Raw genomic sequence first — 25,516 nt, 5'->3', positions numbered from 1 at the left:
TTAAAAATGTATACTCCTCTGGCCTTCCCATTCATGCATTATAATGATTGAACGGCAATATACTTTAAATACGTATACACAAATATGTTTTTTTTTAATTTTTACTAACTGTTATAAATATCGAAACATATTTAATCAAAATACATTGTAAAAATATTTAATAATATAAAAAAAATAAAACTTGTTTTCATGTCATGTTACAAATACGTCACTTCATCTGGCGAAACTCTAAAGAAGAAAAATTTCACTTAAAATCGCCAATTTGTGTTTTGATCTTGAACAAGGCGCGTCGAACAGTGTGAAGTTAGTAGTAAGCTAATGGTCTTGAGCAAAACTTAAATAATATCGCGTCAGTTTACGAATGAATTTGGGAGAGCGTGTTTTTGCCACTCGTTGGAGTATTTCCTTTGGTAAGCATATGTTTTCGTATTTTATTGTTGGAAAACTGTTTATTAGCACAATGCAAGGTTTATTGTGTGTAGATGTCATGTGTTACGTCAAACTGTGGTGCGAAAATCGAGTGATGTTATTTTTGTACGTTAAGTACGATTTTGTCACTTCTCTGGCGTCACTTCTGTGGCAAATTTCATGCCAGAGGAAATACATGATCGCCAGAGAAGTGACGAAATTCTGTTTCGTTAAATATCTTAATTAGACGGCTGATTTGGTGTAATGGTTAAGAAGTTGGTCATTACGCCTGAGGTCGCGGGTTCGATCCCCGCACAGTACAAACATTTGTGTGCATGAACGTGCCTGTAGTGGGCCATCCGCGGGGATCTCGGGCCCCAGGTACAAGTATTCTGCTACGCAGATGATACGCTTGTGGCCGCCTGGAGACACGAACTTGAAGCGGCAGAAATGATGATTCGTTCGTCGCGTTGGTATGCTAGGGTTAATGGTAGCCCTGAGCAAAACGGAGGCCATCGCCTTTGGCGGTCGAGGTTGGAAGACTCAGGCCGGTGTGTTCATGATGGTGGATGGGGAGAGGGTACATGTAATGCCACACATCAAATACCTTGGCATCATATTGGACCCACGGTGGAACTTCGGGGAGCACTTTAGACAGCTAGCTCCCCAATTAGTGAGAACCGCATCGGCACTCAGCCGGCTGCTGCCCAACATTGGTGGGCCTGGTGCTACATGTCGGCGCCTATATGCAGGTGTAACACGCAGCATGGCGCTGTATGGGTTGCCGATATGGGCGGATAGGCTCACTAGAGCCAACAGGGCCTTGCTGCGACGACCACAGCGTGTGGTGGCCATACGTATCTGCAAGGCCTACACCACTGTGGCGTGGGCGGCAGCCTGCGCTCTGGCTGGTACCCCACCCTTGGAACTGGACGCTCTGGCCCAAAAGGAGTTGTTCTGGGAAAGGAGGAGGAGGGCGGAGATGCCTGAATTAGCGGGAGCGGCTGGTGTAAACTTGGCTGTGGTATTGCGGGAGCGATAGAGAACTCCGAATTCAGCCATTGTACTATCGGGGCGCTCCTTCCATCGCTTGACAACTGGTTGGACCGACGCCACGGCCAGGTGACATTCAGGCTGACGCAGGTAATGACCGGACATGGTTGCTTCGGTCATTACCTGCATCGGATTAGATAAGAGGCTACTGAGGTCTGCCATGAGTGTGGGGAGCCGGATGATACGGCCCAACATACTCTGGCAGAGTGCTCGAAGTGGTCGGATGAGCGGGCCACCCTCATGACCGCCTTAGAAATAGGGAACCTCTCGCTGCAAAGTGTAGTAGCTGCGATGCTGTGCTGCAAGAGGAAATGGGAAGCAGTGGTTTCCTTCTGCGAGTAGGTACGTCATCTCGCAGAACACGATCACTTTATCGTGCGCGCCTACTGCCTCACTAGGGTCACTTCTCGACCCTGAGATGGAAAGGGCGGCCAGCAACTTACTGGTCACCTATTACAGCAAGATTCCCGGCACAGAAGCGCCGGGCAGCCTGAGAGCATCGTGGTGAAATTCCTGCGATCCCATGATGCAAAATCATCACCCTCAAAATGGCAAGAAGGGCGCACGGAGGGGTTTTAGTGGGTAGGCTGGTTTACTAGGTGTCAGGAGTCCCACACTCTCCCGGGTGTTGACCCGGGGTCTTGTCCGTAAAAAGGATTTCCCCTTCGATAACAAAAAAAAAAAGTATAGTAAGTTCAGTATTTGAGTATAAAATATTTAGCTACACAAAAATTGTTGATTCTGATCTGAAAATGAAAGAGTTCATTTATACTGGAGACTGAAACTTTTAAGTTGTTTAAATAACCTCGAGACTGAAAGGTGTATCATTAAATAGTACTATTGTTTTGTTTTGTGAAAGAAGAGTATATTTTTTTTTTTAGTAAGTTGGTTAAGAATACAGTGCTTTAAATGTTACAAACTTAGAATTTTGTGATTGTTTTATAATAAAAAAACTATTAAAGGGTAATATTTACTGTTAATTTCATCACAGATGAGACTGATAAACAGAATATACTTCATTCTGTTATTTTAAACGGGCATTGAAAACTTAAGCATTAAAAAATAATAAGGTTGCATTAAGAAATTGTGAAGACTGAATGTTCCTTATATAATAAAAAATATTCTAATACAATAATTTAAACGTGTTTAATTTAATATAAGTTTCTTTACTCGTCTTATAACAATGGTGTGTCACTTTCCTGGTTCAATTTGTCACTACTCTGCCAGTAGTGTCACTCCTCTGGTAACACATTTTCCTCTGGTACTTATAAAACACCAAAATATTAGAAATTCTTCTGGCCTCCATCATTAAAACTATAAAAATAGTGTCAAATAGAGAAATTATAAATATTAAATAGAATGGATAAAATTTCCTTCTGGGACACAAAAAAATCAAATAGCGTATATTCACCCATATGTATGTACACAAAATTATATACAGGAGCATAGAAACAGTAATTGTAGTACAAATGTGCTACTTATTTCAATAGAAATCTCTTCCAGTAGACCCATGAGATTATCATATGATTAGGCAACTTTAGGTCTAAATCATTTTGCGTGATTCCTCCCACTTTTCCTACCACGGGACAACTCAATGGGACTAGTAGGATGAATGGGAAAATAGTTAAAATAAAATAGGAAAAAAAAGTTAAAGTTGAAAAAAATCTATCTGTTACACTCCAAGAACTGTACCCCTAAATAAAACTTATATAATTAAGATTGTAGAGAGTTCAAGCCTTGGGTTTAAATATTGGGTACACATTTTACAGGCAGGGCAGGGCTAGAATTGTATGTTTGTTTATTACCTAAAGAACAATGGGTGTGTGTAGAGGCATAGTATAATATAAATAAAGACATGTTTCCTCAGCTAGGTTCTTTAAATGGCCCTTTGTGTTAAAAGTGACATTCAGATAAATATTTGTAGCCTCCTGATGATCCTGAGTCTTATGATTTAGAAGTATGGAATATAGAACTGGCTAGATGGAATTAAAATTAAAAGTTTAAAGCATACAGTTTTCAGAAAGAGAGGATTCCCTACAGACAATTTATCCTCAGTTTTAATTACATAAAAAAACATTATTTGCTGAATTATGACCATTTCGACTTGCTACAGCACACCTGTGTTAGTTTTAAGGATGTGTTATTGTTATTTTTGTAACATTGTAGAATAAACATTTTATCTATCTAACTATACTAGGAACACATGTAAAGCTAGGTGGGGTCACATCAGATAAATATTATAATTTTACATGCTGCAAAAAGCTTTTGATTGTCAGCTGACTGACTGACACTAACCTAACCTTGAAAATTTTATCTTTGTTCTTATAACTTAGGTATCTCATAAGTTATTTCTGCGCATATAAAATGAACTCTAGGTCCTTCACCCTAGTTGTTACATATTTATGCAAAATTTAATATAGTATGTAGTGGTTTTGATGTGAAAGACGACGAAGAAAAAACACACCTTCTCATTTATAAAATTGGTTTGGGTTAAGATGCAGAATAACTAGTAATTGTTACTCATAATAGTTAAAAATTCTAAGTTACTCATTGTACCTATTAACCTGACTTTTTCCTGTTATAGTCACTGATAGCTTAATATAAAGTTATCAGTAGATTGTCAACTTTTTTTTAACCTACTAAATTAACAAACTTCATTTGTTTAATAACAATCAAGCCATATTTTATAGGCTTAGTTTATATTATTTACATATATGTTAAGATTATTCAGTTAAAGAATGGAATAGAATAACTTTCAAAATTAGATGCAAGGTGTCACTTATTATTTTCACATCACTTAAATAATATGTGGAGGTTAGATGGGAGTCACTTTGTGTAAAAATGTCACTCATCCAATCCAGGGTACCCCAGGTAGCTTACCCCAAGCTCCTCTCTGGTGGTGGGAATGCAACCAGGACTAAAGCCAGGAGGAAAAAGGACATTTTATATAGTTTTGTATTTCATAACCACAACTAAACTTTCTTTATGCATACAACACTATTTCTTGTCCTTGAATTAATTACATGCAAATTATCATGTTTTTAGACCTTATAGGGTAGGCAGAGTTAACAGTATCTGAAAGGCTGGCTTAATGATTTGAGATTAAATGAAATAAAAAATAATTTATTGATTTGAACATAATAATGATGCAATTCATGCAGGTATGCACCAGATATTAATTACTTATATCTTTTTACTTTGAAATCCAGAATAAACCTTAGAGTACTTATGAGGTAATTATGAATAAAAAACACTGTATATAATAGAAAATAAAAAGGTGAATGTATATAAATGTCACATGGGACCACATGGCGTTATGTTTACGGTTTTTTTTTCATTAAAAACCTGTCACTTCTGATTTTAATGGAATTTCGTTTTAGATGATTTTACACTATTTTGATCACAAATTCAATATAGTAAATGAAGAAGTGTACCATGTGTACAAATTGTTTAATGGTTCACAATTTTTGTTATATGAGGGTTATCAAAAAATAGAGGCAATTCATGTTTAAGTTCTATACAATTATAATATAAGGAAATATTGTTAAAACCGAATGAAATGTGGACAAAAAGGTGTTGAGAACAATGCATGCCATATGTAGGCCTTCTGCACTGTGTGGCAAAATATATCTACCTATATGTGCAGTGTTAATGCATCATTTATTTGCATGCTTTTGATGTCCAAACTCAAGTGATATCAGATATTTCAAAAATATGATCTGATTGTAAAGCCTATGTGGGTATCACAGTTATTCTCGACAAAAAAGTCGCGATAGTTGAACTTTTTATCTAAACTATCGTAAGCAATAGGACACACAAAATGGCAACCAGTCCCCTCACACAATATTGCAACTCTGTATGACGATATTCCAATGCACTTTTGTGCATATTTTATGGCCAAATAATAGCCTGACACGTATTCTTAATGATTCTATCGTAATACCCAAATTAAGATAACACAAATCGCCACGAGACGAAGTAATATGGTTGCATCACAAGAGAATTCAATGAACGTTTTAGGGTTAGAAAACTGAACTCACAGGCTATTTTTGATATTAAAAACCAGAAATTAGGGTCAGATATAGTCAAAGGCTATGTATAAAACAAAGACGACTCACCGCTGGTGGTCTTATCTTGCAGATACCAGATTTCTCGGCGATAGGTCTTATTTTGCTGATGTACGCCAAAGGATCCAGGAACTCTTCTGGTGTTGGCTCAAACACAGGAGCCTCCGGGGGCACAGTAAATGTAAAATTATCAGGTTTCATGGGGGACGCCGAGTCCCCCATGCTAACTTCGACACTAGCTTCATCACATTTTCCCATTTTTGACGATAACTATGCAGTTCTTATAAATGCAACTATAAACAACACATGAACATCATCTAACGTTATGGAATAAATAATGCACGTCCACAAAGAAATAACAGCATCAGGAGTAGTCTTTCCATAAGGAACCACAATGAGTGAATTTATTGAATTTATCACCAACAAATAACAGAAACCACTTGCACGTCCGCCATGCGAAATTGAACTTTCGAAACTCCAGTTGCCAGCATAAAAAAAATATTGACTTTGAAATGTGTTTACGAAGAAAGGTTTGTTCTTTTCGATCAGTTTAAATATTATAACTTCGAAATATTGCGCGAAGAAATTTCATATAAAAGTGATCAACGAAATAAATTATTTTTTAACTAGAATATTAGGATAATTGTTATAAAAAGACTTCTTGCTTAAGCTTCTTACGTACGGTGACAAGGCAAATGGCTTATCTACTCTTTCTCTCTCTTTGATTAACCTTAGACATTGAGGCATAGACGTTAAATATAATACTTAGTTATACTATTATATTAAAAGAGAGTATAACTTTTTTTCTATAAATTATTAAATGGGCTAGTGCAGCGTACCCACGCACGAATGACCGACTGGTGGTGATGGTTGGTGGTCGTGGTCGTACGACCTGCACAGCTACTGCTAGCGACTGCCAATGTCAACGCAACCAGGACAAAGGCCGCACTTCCAACAGAGATAAGCGAAAAACATGTTCGTATGAGGATTTATAGTTGTGCTTTGAAAATGTGTGGGGTTTTTTCCACAGCTTTGTGAGAAAAATGTATGTAAGAGAGAGTAGGTACCCGAGTGAGTGTAGCAAACACATTACTAGCAAATTTGATGCACAGTCTCTCGTATGTTTTGTACGTACAAAAACCTCGTTCCGTAAAGCCGTTTACAACAGAATTGTGCTAAGCGAGGCTAAGTAAATGATTCTATTGGTTATAAATATTTCGTGAAAATTGTCAATTATCCCTTTTGTTATATTCTATTATTATTCGGAAAAACATTTGCATGTAATAGTAAATCTTTTAATATTCTACTTAACTATAAATGCGAAAGTTTATACTTGAAAAGGATATTTGCGTTTGTTACTCACGCAAAAAAACTACTGAACGGATATGATAATAAGTTGGCTTAGATATTATAAATAACATAATAAGTTAAAATTTATAGAGATTAAGGCAGACAAAGTCGCGGGCAACAGCTATATACTACTCTGTCAAGAAAGTAGCAGGAAAAGATCAATAATACACAAACTGTTTGTTATTCATCCAAATTTATTTTATCACCTTCAAAATATGCTCCTTTAGAAACGATACACTCACGCCAACGAATAATCCAATCATCAAAACATTTTTTAAACGCTGTTTCCGGAATTGAGGTCAGTTCTCGCCGCGAATTCTCTTTTATGTCTTCTACCGATTGAAAACGGGTGCCACGAAGTGGTAATTTGAGTTTAGGAAAAAGAAAAAAGTCGGCTGGAGCCATATCTGGTGAATATGGTGGTTGCTCGATGGTATTTGTTGAGTGTTTGGTTAAAAATTCGTTCACAATGATGGCGTTGTGCGAAGGTGCATTATCATGGTGCAAAATCCAAGAATTTTCTTTCCACAAATCTGGCCTTTTTCGTCGGATTTGCTCTCTTAAACGCCGCGTAACACTCAAATAATATTCCTTATTTACCGTTTGACCTTCCGGCAAGAATTCCGAGTGCACAACACCGCTATAGTCAAAGAAAACAGTCAACATGACTTTGACTTTTGAACGACTTTGGCGTGGTTTTTTCGGTTTCGGTTCAGTTGGAAGGCGCCACTCCGAAGCTTGTTGACTAGTTTGCATGTCAAACTCGTAAACCCACGTCTCGTCATCAGTAACAATGCGTTTCATGAATGTTGGGTCGGAATTGACTCGTTCTAGCATGTCCTCAGCGACTCTCATGCGATTGAGTTTTTGAAAAAAATTCAGGTCTTTTGGTCTAGCCGAGCGGCAACATGTTTCATACCCAAATTATTAGTTAAAATGGTACGGATCGACTCGTGAGATACAGAAAGTTCGGTGGCTATCTCTCTCAAAGTTGAATGAGGATTTTCAGTCACTATTTCCTTCACTTTTGCGATGTTAACTTCAGTTGCAGACGTTGATGGCCTACCAGAGCGAGGCAAATCTTCCATCACATCTCGACCGCTTTTGAACGCTTTGTACCACTCATAAGCACGAGTTTTTGATAAAGTCGATTCACCGTAAGCCTTCTGTAACATTTTCAGTGACTCCGAACACGATATTCCATTGGCAATGCAAAATTTAAGACAAACTCTTTGTTCGATGTTTTTATCCATTATGAAATTAGCAATACACACTAGATATGATATAACTAAAAATAACACTGTATTTAATGTAAACAACAGATGCAACTCAAACTCCGCGCCAAAATGGAAAACAGTTGTGCCAATCTAACAACAACAAAAAAAACAAAAATTTGAATTTGGAACCATAAATAAATAATCCATTCCCGATACTTTTCTGACTGAATGTAGTACAAATTGTAAATACTTAATCTAGGGGAAATACAAGAAGGGAATGGCAACACTTTTCTAATAATGTAGCGAGCTCCGTGAATGCGCACAATCGAATGCAATCGATGAACACATCCGTCATCCGCCGCCATTTGCGAGAGGTCGATCGCTGCTCCGCAGCGCGAGTGTCATCGTTTTGATTATGACGAGTGTTTAATTTGTTATTTTCAATAAAACTGTGACTCAGTGCCGGTTAATAATCAGTTACAATGATTGTGAGAGTTTTAGGCGTTTTGTGCGTCGGAGTTTTGGTGGCTTCGGTGCGTAATGTCGAAGGAAACAACGACAATGAAGGTTTGTAAATTTTTTATCATTTATTTATTTTCTTATCATCCTGTCACTTATTCACCTGGATCAGGATTATGTGAATGAGATCTGGGTCAATAATATTGATTGCGACACAAAAGTTGTGCAGTTTCGATTGAAGGTTTCAACTAAAACCTTATAAATGAATGAAAATATTTCAATTCTTTTGAGGTCTGGAGATTTCCAGTGAAAAATTTTGTTTGGTAGATGTAAGAATCGTTTTAGAAGATTAAACTCGCGTGGTTTTAATGCCCTGTGTTCGTCGTTGGGTGTTGTGTGGGTGTTAGATAGTGGAACCGGCCTGACGACTTTTCTGTTGCACGTTGCACACTGGTGTCTCGAGACCGTGCCGACGAACGGTGGGCGTGAGCGGCCGCGCCACTTTTTGCATTTAATCTGTGGAGCTATTGTTTGCGAACCAAATTACTTTTTACACCATGATTCACCTGTTACCAGCCGTGGAAATAGACACTTGTATAATGATTGCATTGTTTTCATAGCTTTTCTTATTACATACATACATATAGTCACGTATATAACCCATGTGGGGTAGACAGAGCAAACAGTCTCAATAAGACTGAAAGGCCACGTTCAGCTGTATGGTGTTATGTTGGAATTGAGATTTAAATAGTGTGACGGGTTGCTTGTCCATCGCATACAAGAGGAATCCCTATTTTATAAGCCTTTCCCTTAGTAGCCTTTTACAACTATTCTAAAGTGCCCAATCTCGTCATCTTTAAATGCCATAACTACAATTTAATACATACATACAATAGAGATATTGTCTGAATTCCAGTTAGAATTCAAATGTTATAATTCTTCTAATATTATAAATGCAAAAGTTTGTGAGTATGTCAGGATGTCAGGATGGATGTTTGTTACTCATTCACGCTAAAACTACTGGACTGATTATGATGAAATTTGGTATGTAGGTAGCTGAAGACCCAGAGTAACGTTGGCTACTTTTTATCCCAGAGTCCCCGCAGGAATGATTCCAAGAGGACAAAGTCGCAGGCGGCCTTTAGTATAAACTAAAATAGATAAATGACATCCAGCTATTTCTGACTAAGTTTTTATTGTGTAAATGTGACACTAACTCATTATGTACAACATTTTCTAGTAAGATTCTGTCTTGAACTGATTGGAGGTTGAAACGGAACAGGAAAAAGTTAGCAGTGCTTTAAAGAACATCCATATCCTATATGAGGAAGACAGAGCCTACAGTCTTGAAAAGACACACGGATTGTGGCAAGTGAAAAAATATAAGTCTTAAATTGTTTCTGTATGAAGAAAGTGTTTGTTGACACTCAAACAAGGTAAATTAACTGGGAATTATAAAAATTGAAGTCAGTCAGTTATATTATTATTTAGTATAGAATGGCGTGTGCCCGCTGCTCTGCCCGCCCCGGAATTTCGGGAAGTTGTGTCTTAGTGTGTACTCCTAGACCACATAAACATTAAGTTTTATAAGTAATTATTATACATGCTTAATTTTCTATGCCCTTCTAGGTGGTTTGAGGTGTGCGTTGTCTGTCAGTCAGTCCATTACTCATTAACATTATATATGCATACATATATGTGTATAGGTATGTATTTATATAAATCAGTAACATACATATGGTCACGTCTATATCCCTTGCGGGGTAGACAGAGCCAACAGACTTGAAAAAACTAATGGCCACGTTCAGCTATTTGGCTTAATGATAGAATTTACTTAGTTACTTTTTATAAATAATACAGGTTTGTAAACAAGCACAATATACCTTTATATTATCTCGGACGTTTCGAATTATGTTACAAATGAATCGTGATCACCGAGCGAGAGCGTTACGGCTGCGTTAAATACCTGTATTATTTTTAAATAGCCATTACCTGTATTATTTTTAATTAGTAATTACCTGTATTATTCAAAATATTTATAATAAAAGTTTTCGGTGGCTTACAAGGTATTCAACAGAAACTTGATTGAAATATGTTTGTTTGACTGGAATGCCCTTTCTCCACATATTCTCAGCCAATCATCTATACCTTTACAGTTAAACAATTACAATGATGCAACCGATGCATGCATGTTTAATTCACACGTTCATATTAGTCTAACATACCTACATTAACATCGTACGGTAGAAAAAGTACAGACAAACAGACAGTGAACATATGTATATGGAATTTCTTGAATTACTTTTGTCATAGACTTAGTCTGCGTTAGCAAATGATGCCACGAAATCAAAATCAATCGATTAATTAAGTATTTAACCTTTCAAATGCCACAAGTAAAATTTTATAGGTGCCGTGTGGTTCCCGGCACCAATATAGTGCCGTGTGGTTCCCGGCACCGATACAAAAAAGAATAGGACCACTCCATCTCTTTCCCATGGATGTCGTAAAAGGCGACTAAGGGATAGGCTTACAAACTTGGGATTCTTAGTTAGGCGATGGGCTAGCAACCTGTCACTATTTGAATCTCAATTCTATCATTAAGCCAAATAGCTGAACGTGGCCATTCAGTCTTTTCAAGCCTGTTGGCTCTGTCTACCCCGCAAGGGATATAGACGTGACCCTATGTATGAAGTAAAATTTTATGATTCTTGCCCACGCCGGTTGTCTAGGTTCGGGAATGAACCCCAGTTCTTGACAATAGGATGCTCTCTTGAAGTGACACTTAGTCAACAAAACGAATTCTCGGAAACTGTTTTAATTAAGTCTGAAAGTAATAAAGACTATCTGAAGTATTTTTTTTCCTCTCTCACGGATCGACTTTGCAGAGAGCTGTTTCTTCACGGGAATTTGATATGAAGCTTTTAAAAAATTACGGTCAAGAGCGAGTTGGACTCTCTCACTAACGGGAACGCGCAAAAATGGGAGAGAGTAATAAAATCTGCACCACTTTTTGTCCTTTTCCACTCCGACCACATTATGAGATATAGTGGTTCTACGATACATAAATAAAAGTGTCTAGTCTAGAATCACATTCATGTATATTAAATTGTTTAAGACTTAAATGCCGTGCACAATTATAGAATTACCATAACAGGTAAACCATGGCGATGCCATCATGCCAAGAATAAATGTTCAGTGTTAAGTTGAGCGCGAATTTAAAGATAGTTTCTAGATTTTTCGCATAAATAAAAAAAAAAATCTAAAATGTTGCCGTCGCATATTACAAGAAAATATTTATATTTGTATTGACATGGGACAGAATCTATTTGGATTTAAAATAAATACTATTTTTCCTTTATTGACTTGTCTTATTCCCGTTTTAGTACATACATATATATAATTACCTTGCGGGGTAAACAGAGCCAACAGACTGATAAGCCACGTTCAGCTGTTTAGCTCAATCATAGAATTGAGATTCAAATAGTGACAGGTTGTTAGCCCATCACCTAAAAATATATCAAGGTAATAAACCTATCCCTTAGCTGCCTTTTATGACATCCGTGGGAAAGAGGATAAATGGTCGTATTATTATTTTATTAGTGCCGGGAACCACACGGCACCTGCTAGATATATTTTCCACAACTGATCCGTAGTCACATTATTTGGTCACAGCAGTGTCACTGTGGTAAGTTTTATATTTATTTATTTATTTAAACTTCATTGCACAAAATACAAATGTATAGCACAATTGGCGGACTTAATGCTAGAAGCATTATCTACCAGTCAACCATTGGCTCTTACAGAGAACTTAATGTGGGGTTAAACTAAATAAATATATTTATACCTACACAAAATATAAAATAAAATATTTAGTGTGTTGTAGTTTTATTTTTAGTCTATATCACAAAAAAATGGCAGGTATAGACATGCCATCGATAAAAAAAAGGTTTTTAATGTCTGTTTGCAGACGACCCGATACAAAGAGACTTGGCCTAACTACAACCTTGGCATAACTCTGCTTATAATCAAATTGGAAGGAAACGACATTTAATTACAATTAATAAAACAAAAAAAAAAATGTCTGCCGGACCGCACTGACCACTGACGCATCCGAAGAATAATAATTTATGCAAAATCGATTCCATATTCGATTTGCATGCTTTAAGTTTTGGCAATGTGGCAATCCCTTTTAAATTAAGAACCTTCAGAAAAAAAAATAACAGATCATATTATTATGTAGGACGTTGAACAATTAAATTAATCGTTACATTCTGTGCCACAAATCCTAAATTTGTAAGCCTATCCCTTAGTCGCCTTTAACGACATCCATGGAACCGAGATGAAGTCGTCTTAATTTGACTTTTTGGCTTTGAAAAAATATTAATTTGGCTCATGCTATCCAGACGTTTTGCGTATGAGCCAAAAATATATCTCATTTGGAATAACCAGTTTCTGGTTATGGAGCAGGAAATATATTCCATATTCGTACTTGGTCATCAGTTACAAACGTGAATGCAAGGGAGATATGGTGTCTATGCCTAATAAGATGGTTGCACTTCTGTATGCTCATTGTTAGAAGTCAGTGGAAGGCACAGTCTAGAATCTAAACGTCTGAATTGTTATTCAGCGTGCTGTTCAATGAATATTATAATATGAATGATGACCACATTAATTCAGATTTGGAATTCAGACGTGATTCAAGATGAACAATGGTGGAGATCTAGGTTTTGTAATTCGATATTCAGATTCTACAATTATTATAATAATATACAGATTAAACAATGAGTTATATTGATTCATTGGAATTGGTTTTGTTTATTAAAAACTATGGATTAATTGTAGAGCGACGTGTAGAGTTTTCAAATAGTGGCGTAAAGGAGAAGAATACAAATTCTTCAAAAAATAAAATATAATTATGGAATATTAAAAATTCTGTCTTACGTTAAAGACATTAAAAGGAAGATAATCATCGAGTACGCTCCACTCAAAAATTTATTTACTAACTCGGTAAGTTAATAAGTGCTTGCTAAATATGAATACTTATTCTTTAACCGCTTTCAAAAGAAGAAGACAATTCTCAGTTTGACCTCTATGTACGTACGTACGTATGCATGTATGTTTGTCCGCCATTATCTCGCATTTCGCTGAACCGATTTTGACGCGGTTTTCAGGAAAGTGTTACACTTAAGGGAAGGTTTTAAACCTTCTCGACTCGACCTCGACTTCTGAAAAGGAAGATATTGAGTGGAGGCGGTAATCTTCTTGCAAAATTTATTAAGTAGCAACTATTTTACCTAATACCATTTTATACACATTGTAATATTTATATAATTATTAAAGTTTGTGCTTAAGTGAATTATGATACTTACCTATGTTATTAGATACCTCTTCTGAGGCTTATTATACTTATTACCGCATAAAATTGAGCGGTAGGAGCCTACCAACCCAAACAGTTAAGATAACGACTGTCATTTCGAGAGGCGCCCCCGGGCTCCAGGGCTCCGTCATCAAACACCGCTATTGTGGCCGCTATAATCTGTGGCTTGTTTGATAACTGTCAGATGTTATGCTTAAGACAGCTAGCGATCAAAACATTGTTTAAAAACTATTATTAAATTGCAATGTAATGTTTTTAATTATTTGAAGCGTCTTTAATCATATTATCAGTTTCAAAATTGCAATGTAAAGTTTTTAATTATTTTAAGCGTCTTTAATCAAATTATCAGGACTTAGTGCATTATTAAAGAACACATAGAAAATACTGACTAACTTTAACTTATTGAATTGATAAGAAGCCAAGATTTACAGTTGTTTCCAGCCAAAAATAAAACTATTGCCATCCCGTTTCACATCATAATAAAAAGCGAAACAGCGATATTTTTTTATATACTCGTATAAAAACGGTGTCACTTACTTGGATCTATTTTTAAATCTTTTTATATCGTGTTTATAATCATTAATTGACCTTGTACTTACTTGTCTTTGGTAGTGTATACAGATTTTAAAAGCCTGAGAATAAAGTCGGGATTTCAAGACTGTATACAATGGTTGTTGCATTCTCGCGTTTAAAAAAAAATGTTGTTGAAATAGCACCTGTACTGATTCGCTTAAACTCCGGCTTATCGGCTCTCAGACCCACCGGCTCACTGCCCTATCTATCATGGACTGCCGACCAATTTCGGTCATGGCTGCATGTGTGCTAGAGACGGCACAATACGTCCTTCTCATTCACTCTTATACTTATGCACATACAGTACTGCTAAATTAAAATGCTATCAAAAGTAGAAGGTGGGTATTTAAAGTTGAACGTCAGTTTCAAGTTGAGAAACTCGTGCTTCGAATGTTTCCAACGAAATTCAAGCTTTGTTTTTGCGTCTCAATTAATGGATTTAGTATCTAGGCTTTCAACTGTAACTTTGTCGGATTTGGTTAGTTTGAATCTAGACATCAAATCAAAATCCTTTGTGTTAGCCACAGAAGTTTACCTAAGTTATAAACTGATTACCGGTTTTGTTGGACTCAGTAAAAAGAGTGTGACTTTAGTGACGTCGCCACAAGAGATATAACAGAACCTTCTTCAGAACCATTTTTTTATTATTTAAATATAAGTCAATTGATCACAGCAATGTATTCTCTCGTCCTATTGAATCCCAAGTTTAATAAGCTTATCCCTCAGTCGCCTTTAACGACATCCATGGGAATGAGACGGAGTAGTCCCATTATTTTTTTTATTGGTGGTAAGCACACGGCACAGTGGAACTACTTTATAAACAAGGCTAACGAATGGTATGTCGCAAGCCTAGATGCTGCACTAAAATGCATAACGTCTCCGTTCGTCTTACGTAAGAGAACAATGGCTTGTATAACTTCTACATCGCCTGGAATAATGACGGCTTTACAGACAATGCCTTTCTGTTGACGATATGGTTATTTGAGAGTTTGGAACACGTTGATATTGTCGTCTTTTTAATGATAGAAATATGACGCAAGTCGTATAAACGACAAAGTACAAAAACAAAGCATTACATATCTCGTCCACATTCTATTCTAAGTTTGGATATATGTGAAGTTGACGTTGTTGAAGAAAATGCTGCAGTGCAGTTTGTTACCGCTTATTCTCCACTGACGCCTTGGAAGCGGCAGTTTTAAGTAATTTATTTGACGTCAACCAATGTTGTTAAACCATACGTTTTGACAATTATTAAGTGATATGAAGTATCCGATAATAATGAATAAAAATTTTGAATTTGAATTTACAACGATGTGCCCTAATCTCCAACGTGGCGACTTTTAGGAATTTATATGTATGTAAATGCACTTATAAAACGGATTAATTTTCCAAAGTTTGAAAGAGATGGGTTTCGGAAGTTAGTTTCCGACGAGTGGTCCGAGAATGCACTCTCGCTGATTAAAATGAGATACTATCTTTTTTTATGCCGTGTGGTTTCCGGCACTTAAGAATAGGACCACTGCATGTCTTTCCCATGGATGTCGTAAAAGGCAAGTAAGGAATAGGCTAATAAACTTGGGATTCTTCTTTTAGGCAATGGGCCAGCAAGCTGTCTGTTCGAATTTCAATTTCATAATTAAGCTATACAGCTGAACGAGGCCTATCCGTCTTTTCGAGATTGTTGGCTCTGTCTACTCCGCGAGGGATTAAGACGTGACTATATGTATGTGTGTATGTAGTTGGACTGTTATATCTAAGGGATCGGCGCTGGTATTCGTACTTTGTTTGTAACAGCTGAACGTGGCCTTTGAGTCTTTTCAATACTGTTGGCTCTGTCTAACTAAACGTTGGAGACGTTATATATGTAAGTATGTGCCTATATATCCCGAAAGGACTGGAACATATATTTTTATTGCATTCCGTGATAGAAAAATGTGAAAATACTAGACAATCTACAATACGATGTTAGTTTGTACTGTTGTAACAATAAAATAAGGATCGTTCGGGATAATGTTGCAGGGCGACAAAAAGTACTGAGCACATAAGCGTTGAACAAAAATAGGGTAACCAACTCATCAATAACTGTCTTAAATAATATATAAAAAAAACATGAAATTACATTAGCTTATAGACTCTTCTTTTAGGCGATGGGCTAACAACCTGTCACTATTTTAATCTCAATTCTTTCATTAAGACAAACAGCTGAACGTGTCAGTATTTTCAAGACTGTTGGCTCTGTCCACCCCGAAAGGGATAGATACATAATTATATGTATGTATATTTACTATTATTAAGTCGGCAAAAGGTTGACGTTTCATTTTCTGTTGCAATTTTCGATAAATTTTATTCTCAGAACACTTTGTGCTATTATACTGATTAAATATCTATGCTTACACCCAAGAGACATACCTTCATAGCAAATTATATTAAGTATTTAGTATTTTCGAAACTAGGTATTTACCTACGTAAAGTCGTTATGCTTAAATTCAAGTTTCATTTGAAACTCTAATTAAATTTTTTATATGCAAAATATAAGTAAAACAATGTCTTAAATTTATATGACAGATATTCGTGGGAATCTTTTTCGGATATTGCAAACATTTACATGTATGTATAGTAGACATACTATATAAAACTAACCTTTCTATATGTACTTAGTATTTCATTACAATCTAATTCAAAGTCAATTCATTAGTTGTATTAAACCCATAAATCCATTCTCATATCATATTAGAAACTTAATTTGATCTTTAAGATGATATGTAATTCTTCAATTCAGGACTTTTCTCCAAAACTACCGCATTGATGGCGACCCCAGCCCGCGCCGGCTGAAACTGTAAAACTTTACTGTCGTGTGGAGACAGCAGCTTTTCTGGAGCTTACAATAGACAAAGTTCGCCATTGAAATAGATGAAGACAATTTGTCGTTAACAAAGTTGCGAAAATGGTGACTGCTTTTTGCTATTATTTTATTTTTACGTTATTTTATTTAGTGCCGTGTGGTTCCCGGTACCAATAGAAAAAAAGAATAGGACTACTCTAAAATCTCTTTCCTATAGATGTCGTAAAAGGCGACTAAGAGATATGGTTAAAAACTTGGGATTTAGGCAATGGGCTAGCGACCTGTCACTGTATAAATGTCAATTCTATCACTAAGCTAAACAGCTGAACTTGGTCTATCAGTCTTTTCAAGACTATTAGCTCTGTCTACCCCGCAAAGGATATAGACTTGACTGTATGTACGTATGCTATTTTTATTTTAAAACGAAACCAATACCTAACTCAACCTAAGACTATAGTTTCTTTTCCTAATTCGATCACACATTTTTTCCTACCTCAGAAATCTCTACTTAACTGCCCACTTGTTCTGCAAAACTTTACCGTACACACTCATTACACATTATTGTTATTAACTTGTCTTTTACTAACAACACCTACTTGTTGTGTGTTTGTCTTTTTGTGTTTGTACATTTGTTAACCTTCTCCTTCCAGATCGTATTACCTTACATCGACCAATATCGTAACACCGTGTATCTTCAAACCATAACATTGGCAGAATCACCGAAAATCCGGTGGAAGTCATAATATAGAACAGAAAGAAAGAAAGTTTACCCTCACCGTTAGAGCGTACTTAAATACCTACTGTTTCACTATATTTGTTCGAGACAAATTCAAAATACTGTTTGACTTTTATATTGACTTACAGCAGCTAAAATGTGCTGACTTAAAACAAAACACTGCGGATGACTACTTTCCCCCGCTTACCGAAATACGCCGATAAATCCAGCTCCCAAATTCGCCAATTACAAACTCTGAACTCCCATAAAAAATAATATAGAAACAAAAAAAAAAAAGAACCCTAAAGGAAATAAATATCGCCAAGGATCTGAAACTTTTTCATTTGGTAACTTTGATTGCCCTGAGTGGGACGGGGAAAGAATTCAAATTATCTTATCTTTTGTATTGTATGTTTACTCGCTAGTTAGTCTTGTCGCTAATTAAGATTTTTTTTCGTAATTTTAAATGCAGATGTTTATCTCTACTGTTTTAATTTTTGGACTGTTTTTAGTGTAGTTAATTTTCCTTAAGCGCATCAGAAAATTGTTTTGGTATGTTGCCAGAACTGTAATGAAAACTAGTTGTTGGATGCCTTATAATAAGTTACATTAAATTCTGGTAAAATACATGTGATAAACATTGACAATGTCCAAATCCGAAAATCACTCGATTTTAAACTTGGTAAATATTTTATCCTATTTTTTACGCCATAAGCCTAACTTTTGGCGTCAGTAATGATTAGTAATAACACCTTCCACGATCTTACCATTCTTTACCCTTTACAAAAATAATTGAAGCTTTGAGTTAATAAGTTGTGTAGCAAAATCACAAACCAAATGGAAATTATCTTGGATGACGTCTAGTAGCGGAATAAAAGACGGAATTATTTAAAAGAAGAAAAAACAGGTTTTTTATTCATATATCTGTTCTGCGTCACGTTTACTTTCCCGGGGTCATGAGGGTATGTCCAGATGATGGAAGAGATAGAATCATCATCTTCATTTTGTTGTAAGCTTCAATTTCGTCCTCTCGTTGTTGAGGGTTTAGTAAGTTACATTGTTACACGAAACAACTCCCGTCTGACCTCCGCAACCTTGCAGAGAAATTTGACCTAGCTTAGATAATTTCTACACCATACATTTGCCTGAATGTATCTACAGGTTTCCTCACGATATTTTCTCTAACATTAAAACTGAGATTATCAAAACTAATCTCCCAATATCCGTAATCCCTGGTCACAATTTACCCAGAACCGTAAAGCCACAGTATAACAACAATAGGCCTATTCACCGGTGTACCAAAGTAAGTGGGTCACGTCTGGACCCACGTTTTTTCAATCTGTGATCAATAGCGGGTAACTGCTACGTTCTTCAACAAAACGTACAGTTTAGCAAAAAGGACAGAGTAAGAGTTTTGGTGTAGAGCGCGGGTAAGAATAAATTGGGAGTTTCTGTTTGGTAATGCAAAAGATTTCATGAATGTAAAAAAATAAGTATATAAATTTTTCGAAATATTTGCATAAAATTGGGAACACGAGATGCCACAAGGAAGTAGGGAATGGCCTATTTTGCAATAGCATGCAAATTCTAACCGGTACGGTCAAGGGCCGCCGTTTGGTATTGGTTTATATTATGGAGAAGTTGTTAGTTTTATTTGCCTCCAATCGTAAATAAAAATAAAAAAGTAATTAAATTGCCGTGGGGTTCCCGGCTTCAATGAAAAAAAGAAGAGGACCACTCCACCTCGTGCCCATGTCGTAAAAGGCGACTAAGGCATAGGCTTTTTAACTTGGGATTCTTTTAGGCGATGGGCTAGCAACCTGTCACTATTTGAATCTCAATTCTATCATGAAGCCTGTTGGCTCTGTCTACCCCGCATGAGATGTAGACGTGATTATATGTAATTAATATTTAAACAACTGTTATTCCATTAAATAGCATTTATTATACTATGCCGATTGCGCACTCTATATACGACTTGTAGTTACTCTGAAGATAAAAGCCCACGGGTTGCCTTATTCGGAATCGTGATTTGTATCTCTGCCTTCGAATAAATCATTTTTATGTAATTTTTACTTTGCCCCGAGACAAATATTTGTTTGAAATAAACAAACCGATTAACAAATAGCTTTATGAAATTTGTCGATAAAAAAAAATTAACGGTTTGATATTCTGCCCACGAAAATTATTCTAAGTCGCTGGATTTTGTTTATTTAAATTGATTTAATTATAGATTTCCATCCCAAGGGTTCGACTGGCAGAAAGAAAAGATATAATCGTATAAATATATAAGGAACAAATTACGCAGACCGAGTTAGCCTCATAGTAAGTTCGAAACTTGTGTTACGAGATACTAACTCAACGATACTAAGTATATTATATAATAAATAGTTATATAGATAAAAATCTAAGACCCAGGACAATAAGAAAAAAGGAGAAAAATATCATATGAACATTTCTAAATGAGTCCAGTATTTGTAAATTTTTTAACCAATTTCATTAAGTGTATAAGATTGCTCAAAAAGAACATTATGGTCCCGCCTTTTTCCCGGAGAAGTAGGCACAGACTAAAACTTTCCATTTGCGATAATTCCTGCTTACTAAAAATCGTGACAATTTATCATCTTGTAGTTTCCGGTTAAGTCGAATAGGAACATTCCATCTCCTCTGTTCATATCTTACGAGGCGAGTAAAGGACAATAACCCTTACTATAAAGAATTAGCTCGAACAGCTTATTATAATAAAACAAATCTAAAAAGATTCGTAGAATCGTCCCACCTTTTTTCAACCTAATCTTATTAACAACAGGAAGACTTTATACATTCCCGAATGTGGACACAATGTATCTTAATAAGTTTTTTGTGCTCCATTTTTTGTGGGCCGTAGGTGTCAAAGGGGTCCCGGAGGCACTAAACAAACACTTTCGGGTCCCTACCTGGGTTTCATCACTTTATGTGTGGCCGGTTTATTATAAGATCACGTCTATATCCCTTGCGGGGCAGACAGAGCCTTAAAAAAGTGATAGGCCACGTTCAGCCTTTTGGCTCAATGATAGAGTTGAGATTCAAATAGTGAAAAGTTGTTAGCCCATCGCCTCAGAAAAAGAATCCTTAGTTTATAAGCCTATTCCTTAGTCGGCTTTTACGACAACCATTCGAAAGAGATGGAGTGGTCGTATTCTTTTTTGTATTGGTGCCAGGAACCACACGGCACCTCTTTTCAAACCTTAACAAATTAATTTTATACAACAGACGAAAAATAAAACAACCTGAGCCTGCAGACGATCCTTCGTTTGCTCATCATAAAAAAATAAATAAAGCAGTTTCGATTGTCAAAATCGAGAAAAAATTAGTGTAGGTCTCGACTTGAATGGCGGGAATTCGTAATGGAAAAACAGGTCTTTAAAAACTTTACCCAATTTAGTGTCAACTTGAACATGACACAAAAAGTTGCCATTTCCAAAGGTTAGAATATGTTATTAGTTCTTAACAGAAAGGAATCCGCAATTGTTGCTTTGTTAAAAGTTTTACAAATTACTAAGTAAAAACTAGATTATTGCTTTACAAACGTACAAACATATAATCATGTCTTTAACCTTTACGGCGTAGACAGAGCCAACATCGTCAAAACAAAGAATTAAGATCACGTTCAGCTGTATAGCTTAACGATGGAATAGAAATTCAAATAGTGACTGGTTGCTAGCCCATACGCCTATAAGAAAAAACACAAGTTAATATTATTAAAAGTAGAATTCAGTCTCACATGAGCTCAGATAGTCATACGTCAACAAAGAAATAAGTAATTAAGCTGTCTGAAATCATAACCGTCCTATTTTTCGTAGTCGGTAAAACATATGTTCAATCAGAGTTGCCCAAGAGTTATTCTCATCACGCTCCAATATCGTTAGCCTATTCCGCCTCCGCAAATCTGTATTCTATGTAATTGCGACTTTATTATACGTAGAAACTTTCCTTAATATGTTAGTGATTACTTGATTTGTATACGTACTCGTATAATTATATTTTTATTGCAATAATTATATATTAAAGTTGGTACTGATTATGAACTGAAATATCAAACTACACAAAAACATTAAGAAATATTGATCAGTATGAAACTGTTGGAACGTGCCCTTTTAAGGTGAAAAAAAAAATCATCTTAAGGAAACCTGCACATTCTAGATACTGGATTTGTAGCCGTAAAAGCTAAGCAGCCAAAAAAAATGTTTGTTCGCTATTATGTCACGTTTCGCTTAATCGATTTTGATGCGATTTTCAGTGAATTGTTTGTTCCACTTCGGAGAAGGTTTTAGAAATTTAACCGACTTCAGGGAAGATAGATATCGATTGGAGGCGGTTCTCTTTTTACAAAAGTTATTGATTTTGTTATTTTTACCGACTTCAAAACTAGCACTAATTATTCTAATTAACCAAATGCTGTCCACATAGTCTGTCTAACACGGCTTGGACTGATGCCAATAGAGAAATGTTAGGAAATGAGCAAATTCGGACGGGATATGATGCCAAAATCGAACCATTTTCAGTGATGTCGCTAACGCCAAAAGTAAAGTAAGTAAGTAAATGCTTTATTGTTCACTAAAGGAGTACATTACAAATGTAACACAATTTTTTTTAACAATAACTTACCAATATCCGATTGCTTACGTGAAATTTTTCTTACGTATATAGTAACGTCTATATCCCTTGCGGGGTAGTTAGAGCCAACAGTCTTGAAAAGTCTGATCGACCACGTTCAGCTTTTTGGCTTGATTATAGAATTGAGATTCAAATAGTGACAGGTTGCAAGCCCATCGCCTAAGAGAAGAATCCCAAGTTTATAAGCCTATCCCTTAGCCTTTTACGAAATCCATGGGAAAGAGATGGAGTGGTCCTATTCTTTTTTTTACTGGTGCCGGCAACAACACGGCACACGGATTTTTCTTATGTGATTTAATACTAAAAAATTCAGAATATTGATGGTAAAACGGAAACGGACTTAAATTAGCGTGATACTATGTGATAGATTACGATAACGTGATAGATTGTATAGATTCAGAGGAACACAAGTTCAAAATTTAGATTTTTTTTTATATTAATGTGAGTCGTTTATTTACTATTAGATAAACTAAGATTTTAATAACCTCATAGTTATTAAAATCTTAGTTTATCGCACAAATTAATTTATCACAAAAATTCATTCACGTAAATAAAAACGCTTGAATGATTTGAAACTGTTGAAATGGAATTACAGAAATACGATTATTTTGCATTGAACGCTGAATGAATGAATGAACGGGTGAACGAACGAATGAAATCATATTTTAGGAAATTACTGCTTGTAGGCGCCAGCGGTATTAATTCATTGTAAGACTGGACTTTTGAATTTATGAATTGAATGAACAGAATTTAAACTTTGCCATATAATTTATCTGTTCAAGTATCATTTCTCTTTGGTCTCTGGGCTTTGAACCGAACAATTTCTTTATTTTACCACTGTTAGTCTAGTTTTATTCCTTTTTCATATTATGACAATGTCACGTCTGTACATCTAGTGCCCAATAGATTGTTGAACAAAAATAACGGCTTTTATTTTCAAAAATTCAAACACAAGTAAATATATACAACTTTTAACAATTTGTAAATGGTCCTTCGAGCCGGATATAGCCACTTTAGGAAACATGTATAACCTAACGATGGAAGTGTGAAATTAGTTCATAGTTAATTGCCTTTAAACCTGTTATACTAAATCGAGATAGAAATAATATTTGTCAGTTGCATACATACATATACCTAATTATCGTATTTAAATCATTACTTTTTGACTGACAACCATTTATTTTCCCCGCAGCATACTCTTCCATAAGATAATTTCTTGTTCTTGTGCTATACAAAATCAGATTTACTTCTATACAGAGTTCTATAATTCAGTCAGTGTTGCCACTATATTCCATCTCCACTGTTTTAGGTTGATGAGTTTGCGCGGCTGAATGATATTTGTTAACAGTATTTGGGAGAACTTGAATGCAAATAATGAAGTTAATTGTGTCAGTTTCTAGTTCAAATTCAAATGTAGATGAAGTTGTGAATATACAAATACGTTTATTTGTTGGTTATTGATGAAGACACAAATTGAAGATGTTAAATATGGAAATAACGACGTACATTTATAGAATGGTCACCGGTCCAGTAAAACACGCACCTTTCCCTGACTTTCCCTGTATGTATACACATTTATTTTCAAAGAATAAAAGTATTTCACAGCAGATAGTATGGTAAACATTAATAAAGAACCCCAATGTTATTTGTTATTAGATACTATAATTAAGTGTATGTAAACCAAAGGTGACAGTATTGAATGACTGGTTCACACACACACATACCGCAAGCTATCTGTTACAAGTTGCGTAATTTGTTAGGTGTTACCACATGTATTAGTTTTAGAACCAAAGGTAGCTTTGGTTTTAGTCAGTTTAATAAATAAAATACATACATATACTCACGGAGAGACAGAGCCAACAATCTTGAAAAGAATAAAAGGCCACATTCGGCTGTTGGCTTAATAATAGAATTGGGATTCATATAGTGACAGGTTGCTAGCCCATCGCCTAAAAGATTCCCAAGTTTAAAAGCCAATCACTAAGTCGCCTTTTACGATATCCATGGGAAAGAGATGGAGTGGTCCCATTCCCTTTTTCTATTTGTGCCGGGAACCACACGGCTTTCAAAGTTATGTTCATTAGTTACTAAAACTAGATGATTAGTGGATTATTGTTTTCTACAAAATTATTTTGACCGTTCACTTTTTTTGTTTCAGGTAAGGGACGGAAAACATGAAGATGTTTCCTTTTCGAGTGGATGTCAGATCAACATTTAATACATAATTAGACCCTCTATATCTAGATTAGAGAGATGCTCTTTCAGGCAGATTGAGATTAAATGAACAATAAAAAAAAATTTGGGTAGCGATTACTTATTGTAGTAAAAATCATCATAATTATAAATAACCTCTATAGGGGAAGGTAGAGACTACAACTTCCCACTTAACCCACAATCAAAACTCTTCATGAAAACTGGTCGGTTTCGGGTACTTTCACACCCGTTCACACTCCATTTGTATATTTAACAGTGAAAACATCTATATATACGGGACAAATTAAATAGATTGAGTTAGCCTCGAAGTAAGTTAAAACTTGTGTTACGAGATAGTAACTCAGCTCACTCATACATCCAAGACTCAGACCAATCAGAGAAAGTTCGTTTCTCATCATGCCCTGACCAGGATTCGAACCCGGGACCTCCGGTGTCACAGACAAGCGTATTACCGCTGCGCCACAGAGGCCGTCAAATAAAGCTCTATAATTGTGTACTATATTATGTGACCTTCTGAACTCGAGTGAAACATCTTAAAGCTCTACACCGAGGTCCAATTTATGGAAAACTTCGGGCCGTGATTGG

At 35.8% G+C, this 25,516-nt stretch overlaps 2 protein-coding genes across 2 annotated transcripts in view; one reads left to right on the top strand and one right to left on the bottom strand.

The window, feature by feature from the left end:
- Positions 1–5,993, bottom strand: part of LOC106141137 (lysine-specific demethylase 5) — a 46,118-nt gene extending 40,125 nt beyond the window's left edge. The window contains exon 1 of the mRNA XM_060951552.1: positions 5,580–5,993. Within this exon, the coding sequence (XP_060807535.1) occupies positions 5,580–5,786 (207 nt within the window). The 5' untranslated portion in view covers positions 5,787–5,993. The remainder of the gene's footprint in view (positions 1–5,579) is intronic.
- Positions 5,994–8,431: 2,438 nt separating this feature from the next.
- Positions 8,432–25,516, top strand: part of LOC106141614 (calsyntenin-1) — a 194,377-nt gene continuing 177,292 nt past the window's right edge. The window contains exon 1 of the mRNA XM_060951551.1: positions 8,432–8,662. Within this exon, the coding sequence (XP_060807534.1) occupies positions 8,578–8,662 (85 nt within the window). The 5' untranslated portion in view covers positions 8,432–8,577. The remainder of the gene's footprint in view (positions 8,663–25,516) is intronic.

Source organism: Amyelois transitella, chromosome 25, assembly GCF_032362555.1.
Source record: "Amyelois transitella isolate CPQ chromosome 25, ilAmyTran1.1, whole genome shotgun sequence".
NCBI classification, from domain to species: domain Eukaryota; kingdom Metazoa; phylum Arthropoda; class Insecta; order Lepidoptera; family Pyralidae; genus Amyelois; species Amyelois transitella.
This window is presented reverse-complemented; position numbering and strand designations above follow the sequence as displayed.